This window comes from Clupea harengus, unplaced genomic scaffold (genome assembly GCF_900700415.2).
Source record: "Clupea harengus unplaced genomic scaffold, Ch_v2.0.2, whole genome shotgun sequence".
Classification (NCBI taxonomy): Eukaryota; Metazoa; Chordata; class Actinopteri; order Clupeiformes; family Clupeidae; genus Clupea; species Clupea harengus.
The window spans coordinates 12501-19718 of NW_024880586.1; the positions used below are offsets into that span (position 1 = coordinate 12501).

The following is a 7218-nucleotide window of genomic DNA, read 5'->3' on the forward strand; positions in this document are numbered from 1 at the left end:
TATGCAGGTCAGGGATGAGTTTGGGATTTAAGAAGGCTGGATAAGTGTGGGCATTCATAGAACTTTCTGGAGAAAGTTTGGATTTACTGTTGATGAAGTTGAAGTCATAGCCCAGGGGTAGAAGCTCCACACACACAGCCTGCAGGGCTGGAGTAAGGAAATGATAAAACATTGGTATTGATAAAAAAAATTTAAAACACAACTATATCGACTAGTTTCTCAGGACCTTCCATCATCAATATTTATATAATTCCATAAAGTCACCCAAAGATCTATTTTGCTTATTTCTTTTTCCTCTTCTACAGTTTTTGTAATTATTTGTGACTATTTGTATTTGGTGAGAACTAGATCCTCACTAGCATTCACAGAAGGAGTAGATGTGATTCTTATTCTAAGACGAAGGGGTGAAATAAGGACATGAAGCACTACCTGCCCTACATGATGGGTGAAAGGCTGGCACTTTCCCACAACACTGATAACTGAACAACCAGATATGTCCTGAAAAAAACACCATATCAGTGTCCTTGGACTCCAGTTCACCCCGAAAGTGATGAAACCTCCATAAATAATCACTAAATAACTTAAAAAGAGAGGGTGTTCAAAGACTGAGTCTCATAAAGTCAGGGCTCTCAAGTTTTGAAGACAGGCAAGAGTGACATACCCCCCCCCCCTCCCGGCCACGCCCCCATTCCGCCCGCCCCTCCCCTGCCGTATGCCCACAGACCAGCCCTGCCCCCCCCCCCCCATATTATTATTAGTGTTTTGTTGTTGTTAATAATTGATCAGACTTGCAGAAAAGATTTGACACATGGCACTGACAATTCAACCAATTACTAAGTATTAATTCAATGTGGGAGAGAGAGAGAGAATTATGACTTGTGTTGTTTATTGTAGGTGTTTGTTGCCTTTTTGGACTCTTCATTTTTGGTGTTGGTTCCCATTATATATGCCATAGTCATAGAATTGGATGTATTAATTAGGAAAAATGGTATTCATGAACATTGTAGTCAACCTTATGCATTTAAATGTACCTTGACCTCTTGCACACTCGTCTCTGCAGTCACTGGCAAGTAAAAGTTTTTGACTGCGCTGGTTGACTTCAGTGCTTGCTGTTTGGCCTGATGCCCCTTACTGCCTATGTGCCTCGTCACATCCCGCACACCTGGATGGGCACAGGAGTTCTCTTGGCGGCAGATAGAGCACCAGTAATATGAGCTGGTGCTTCCTACAGTAATAAATGGCCATTTAGAGGTCCATTCACTATTAAAAGAGGTCTTGTAGGTGGCTGCTCCTGGGACTATTCTCCCTTTTGTTCTAGCCATCTCCTCCACTGTTTCTTCCACCATCTCTTCCACCGTCTCCTCCTCCTCCACCTGTACTGTCTCTTCTTCTTCCACCTGTACTGTCTCTTCCTCTTCCACCATCTCCTCCTCTAATGTGTTTACGTTCTCTCGGCCTACTCTGGCCTTTTTAGGGGGCTTTCCTCTTTGGGCGAAGGACAGGATGCTTGTTTGTTTTTTACCAGACATCTTTGAAAGACAGATGCAATGATTAATGCATCCATGGCCAGGATATTTATACCATGCTAGTATGCCTAATGAGCTCGCGATTCACAACTTCACGTGAAGAAGCCTCGGGAATCTGAATAGAATGTTCAAGCAAACACATTTACAAAAAATAATGCCCATAACATCATTGAATATTAAGGGCTGCCTAATATTCGTTCGAATTATAGGCTATATATATTTTTAATAGGCCTACTCGAATTTATTATAGCCTATTAACGAAGTTCGGAGTCAAAGCTATAGCCTAGCCCTAGTGAAAAGGCAAACTGTGTTGCCTACAAACACTCACAAAAACTGATGCTAATTATCTAGGAAATATTCTCTAACTGCAGTCAAGTTGTCATTGCTTTTGTCAAACCATTGTGAATTTGTTGTAACATTAAAACAGGAGACGACTTGCTCTGTGTAGAAGACTGATGCTCGGAGCTCCAGTGGTTTCCTCAGGTTAAGGAAACTTTCGGAAGATCAGTCGCGCGCAATTCCAGGATGCTTTATTTTCATTGGTTGCTGGATTAAATCTTACCCAGATACAACAGATACAAAAGACACTTTTTTTTCTGATTGGCTATTTTTTTTATTTTTTTTTATTGGCTGATAATTGGCACCTCACGGCAGAACTCCAGGGGATTCGGGGAGACGTGCTTGATTCCTCCATGGTGAGGGCAGCGCGGCCAGGTCATGTTAGCGCGCTGCGACACATTAAATAGCCTAGAGTTTTTTTTCAGCGTGAGAAATACGATGTGTGGCGGGAGTGCGTGATTAAAGACCGAAATGAGTGACTGTCACGCTCAATGCGTGACACTTGAGAGCCCTGTAAAGTACTACTGCAACTGCTAACACTATTTACTACCTCCAATTTCCTTTTTAAGTCTATATCTTTGTAGAGACTTCCCTCCTCTCTGGTATGACATTGCAGCCTGAGATGAACACAATATGATGCCACACCTGTCCTACATTATGGATGACAGGCTTGTATTTTCCCACAACACTGATAACCAGATATGTCTTGGATAAAATCAACATATCAGTGTCCCTGGATTTAGTTCACCCTGAAAGCAATGAAACCTCAATACATAATTACTAAATAACGTATAAAAAGAGAGTATACAAATAAAGACTTCCTTCCTCTCTGGTATGAAATTACATCCTCAGATGAACACAATATGAAGCCACACCTGTCCTACATAATGTGATATATTCATGTATATCAGTTCTTACATAATGAGTAACTGAGGCATATAAAAGAGGGTGTCTCAGGAGTAAGACTAACAACCTTCTTCAACTACTACTACTGCTACTGCTGCAAATACTACTACTGCTACTACTACTACTGCAAATAGTACTACTGCTACTACTACTGCTACTGCAAATACTACTACTGCTACTATAAAACTACTGTGTGTCAGCGAGGAAGTGATGTTAAAGATGAGGGCTGTTATCACACTGCTGGTGCTGCTGCTCCCCATGTGTGGATCTCTGACTCTGGGCACCCAGACTGATCTTCACACAGAGAGCCAGAGCACTGGGGCTGCTGCTGCTGCTGCTGCTGCTGAAGTCTCTGCCCAGCTGGATGTCTCTGCTGAGCTCAGAGAACTCAGAGACATGGTAGTGGAGCAGAGAATGACTCTGACCTTCACTCCTGATGAGCAACAGAACACCAAATATCTGCTGAACAAAATAGTGGGTGAAAATGATGCAGTGAAACAAAGACTGGTGGCTAGTGAGACTAAAGTGGAGGCTCTGGAAAGGGTGAATTTAGCACAAGAGGCAGAGATGACAGCTGTGAAGACTGATGTGATGAACCTGATCAAGGAACATGCAGCACAAGATGCAGAACTGACAGCAGTGAAGACCAGACTGGCTGCAAGTGAAACTGAAGTGGTGAATCTGAGGAAGGAAGCTGCAGCACAGACAGCTGATCTGAGGTCAGTAACTGAGAGAGTGGCAGTCACCGAGACTGACATGGAGCACGTGCAGAAAGACACTGCAGCACAACACACAGACCTGACCACTATGAAGACTGAGGTGGAGAAACTGAAATTGGAACAAGCAGCACAAGAGGCAGAACTGGTAGTGCTGAAGACAAGGATGGACACTGGTGAAGCCCAAGTGGAGACCAGACTGTCTGCCAGAGAGACTGAGGTGGAGAAACTCAAAATCGAACACGCAGCACAAGAGGCAGAGCTGACAGAAGTGAAGACCAGAGTGGCAGTCACTGAGACTGAAGTAGTGAATCTGGAGAAAGAGATTACAGAGAAACCCAAGGTAGCATTCTCAGCAGCTCTGACTGACTCAGGATACATAAAGGCTGGGAATACTGTTTTGAACTTGGTCTTCACTAAATCCATCACCAATGTTGGACAGGCCTACAGCAACATGACCGGCTTCTTCACAGCTCCAGTAAAAGGAGCCTACTACTTCAGATTCACAGTGTCAGATGTACTTTTCTCAACATACATGCATATCAGTATGTATAAGAATGGAGTGCAGGTCATGCAGTTGTATGAGTATGAAAATGGGCAATACAAATACAACTATCTCTCCAGTGGTGTGACTCTGCAGCTGGAGGTGGGAGATGATGTTAACATGAGAATCCCTGCAGGCTCCAGGCTCTATGATGATTCTTATAACCGCAGCACCTTCAGTGGCTTCCTGCTCTTTACTCTTTGAAGGGAACACACTGCTCAAATGCTCATGTTGTCAAATGATAAATAATATGCTTCATGATCATGTTCAAATAAAGCACATTTTAAAATGTAATCCTTCTGTGTCATCATTGGAAATATTGAGCAATGCTTTATCAACACAGATTAATGTCTATTGAGTGTTTTTCTTTAATAAGAGTGTGGAACCAAGAGAGAACAGATGCAGCAAATGAAAAGGACAGAGAGAGAGAGAGCGAGAGAGTGTGTGTCTGTGTGTGTGTGTCTGTGTGTGTGTGTGTGTGTGTGTGTGTGTGTGTGTGTGTGTGTGTGCGTGTGTGTGCGTGTGTGTGGCGTGTGTGTGCGTGTGTGTGTGGGTGTGCGTGTGGTTAGTCAAAGCAAGGGCTGCACCCGCACCTCGCCTCCACCCCAACCCTTCTGCGTGTGTAGGTGTGTCTCCTCAGGTGGTGTGTGTGTGTGGTGTTCATTCATGCACATAGTTTGTGTCTGTCTAGGTTCTATGTGTTTCCACACACAAAAAACGATGGACACATCTGTCTGTCCCAAGGCTATCTGTGTGTGTGTGTGTATGTGTTTGCACCTGTTTGTCTTTCTTTAGGCCAGTGTATGTATCTGAAGGGGTGTGTGTGTGTGTGTGTGAGAGTGTGTGGTGTGTGTGTGTGTGTGTGTTGTGTGTGTGTGTGTGTGTGTGTGTGTGTGTCCACCACAACGTGGCCAGACTCAGAGCTTTGCTGCCGTCTCTACCCTCTCAGTTCCTGTGGCACTTTGCCAGGTCTGGCACTCCTGTGTGTGCGTGTGCGTGTGCGCGTGCGCGTGCGTGTGTGCGTGTTTTAACGCGTGCAGACATCCGTGTCTGTGTCTTTTTGTGTTTGAATTTGTATGGAGGTGGGTTCGTGTGTGTGTGTGTGTGTGTGTGTGTGTGTGTGGTGTGTGTGGTGTGTGTGTCTCTCTCTGTGTGTGTTTGGAATACACATACAAATGTAGGGCAAGGACAGGGCCCTTGTGAGCATGTGGTTACAGAGGGCAAGCGTGAATAAGAAGCAAGGATCATCTCTGTGTGTGTGTGTGTGTGTGTGTGTGTGTGTGTGTGTGTGGGCGTGTAGGGCGTCTGTAAAAATAGGGCAAGAAAATATTTAGTGTGTGTGTTTTGAAGCGAGCACGTGTGAATGTGGAACAACTATATGTGCAGCTAGATGATGGACAGGCACGTCTACTTGAGTTTGTGTTTGTGTGTGTGAGAGTTTGAGAGTGTGTGTGTGAGAGTTTGAGAGTGTGTGTGTGTGTGTGTGTGTTGTTCCTCCCCCAGACATTCTCTCTGTTCTCTTTTCTTCTCTCCTGGCCAAGTTCTAGCACCATGTCATCAGGATAATTACAGTAATTCTCTCTCTCTCCTCTCTCTTTGTCTCTCCCCTCTCTCTCTCTACCTCCCTCCCTTCCCCCTCCCCTTAGAACAAAGGATCAGGATTACACAACCAGACACATTTAATGACTACCTTATAATCAACTCCGCTGTCTGGGCAGATATAGTACGTCTATATAATGTGTGTAGGTTTATAGTGTAACTTTAGTTTCAGTTACTAGTAATGGTAATATCACAGTTTACAATTTGCATGTTTTGGGCTGGGACAGCAATTGTGTTTGTATTGGTATGTTCCACAAGGTGGCAGTGTTCTCACTGCTGGTTTGAGTGCAAATTATTACTTTGTACATTTAAGGGTTCCAAAAATTGCACCATAGCCCAGGCATTGCTGCCTAGGTGATGCACATGTGTTGTCATGGCGTCAGCAGAGATGCTCTCACTAGACGTTCATTGAGCAGCTCTCACACCCCATGACAAAGATGGTTTGCCATGGCGAGGTCTCCACAGAGGGATGGTTCACCAGTGCTAGTTTTCTTCATGACAGTGATGACGTCCTTTTTCCTCTTTGAGGGAAGTTCAACATTGTTTATCTAAAGCTGGACTCATTTCTTCATGTGTAGTAGGGTTCAAATGGGCATTGGATGATCACTGTGCTCGTAAAAAAAAAGAGTTTAGATAGAAAAGTGTTCCATTACCCATAATCCTGTGCAGAGTCCATTTGCATTTGATGTGAAACCACAGAGCCAGACATTGAGGTCAGATGATGTAATGCTGGATCACTGTCGCGGTCACATGCACATGTTTATGCATGTGGAAAAAGTGTCATATTTGAAGTTTGATTGTATTTAAAAAAAAATATATCTCTTTTTATTCTTTTTCTACCAGTTGGCTTTGCTGGGAATGGACATCCTCTCTGCCTTAGTGACCAGACTGCAGGACCGCTTCAGAAGTCAAATCGGAACAGGTGAGCAAACAAACAAACAAACAAACAGAAAATTAAGAATAAAAACACATCAGTCCTTTGATGGTACTTTCAGCTTTAGCATGTGTTTGTGTTCGAGGTCTAGTTAGTCATATTGAATCCAGCCCTTTAGACACATCTAGGTGGGGCATCAGCCCTTTAGACACACCTAGGTGGGGCATCAGCCCTTTAGACACACGTAGGTGGGGCATCAGTCCTTTAGACACACCTAGGTGGGGCATCATGTCTGTCAGCTCATGGCTCATACCTGGAGGGTGTCTCAGCAGTCAGACCTGAGGAGTTTCTGCCATGACTGCACTAAACTGGGTCAAATCAGGGACAACATGTAGTTTTTTAAATGGTAGGTTTCCAGGTTGTACCTGCTTGTTTGGCTGAATGAGAAATCTTACTCAGTGAAATGGCCCCGCCCGCCCGTGCCTACTGTCACCCATGGAGGGTGTTTCCCAAAGCAGACATGACGAGCGCCTGCCGTGATTAAACAAAACTGCGTCAAGTCAGAGACACCATTTTGTTTTAAAGCCGGTTCTAGTAGGTTTACAGTTATTAATATCTGTTTTTAATGTCTGGTTACCCGGCTAACTGAGAAATTCTGCTCTATGACATGCCCACCACTCACCCACACCCACTGTGGCCTTATAGGTAACCCTG

At 44.3% G+C, this 7218-nt stretch overlaps 1 protein-coding gene and 1 non-coding gene across 2 annotated transcripts; one reads left to right on the plus strand and one right to left on the minus strand.

The window, feature by feature from the left end:
* Positions 1 to 2928: 2928 nt before the first annotated feature.
* LOC122132438 lies at positions 2929 to 4235 on the plus strand. Its single transcript, XM_042707175.1, has one exon. It carries the CDS (start codon positions 2982 to 2984, stop codon positions 4233 to 4235), a length of 1254 nt encoding a protein of 417 aa, XP_042563109.1. The 5' UTR covers positions 2929 to 2981.
* A 1708-nt stretch (positions 4236 to 5943) lies between these two features.
* On the minus strand, positions 5944 to 6072 carry LOC122132439. Its single transcript, XR_006152205.1, has one exon. It is a non-coding gene; the product is annotated as a U4atac minor spliceosomal RNA (small nuclear RNA).
* Positions 6073 to 7218: the final 1146 nt, after the last annotated feature.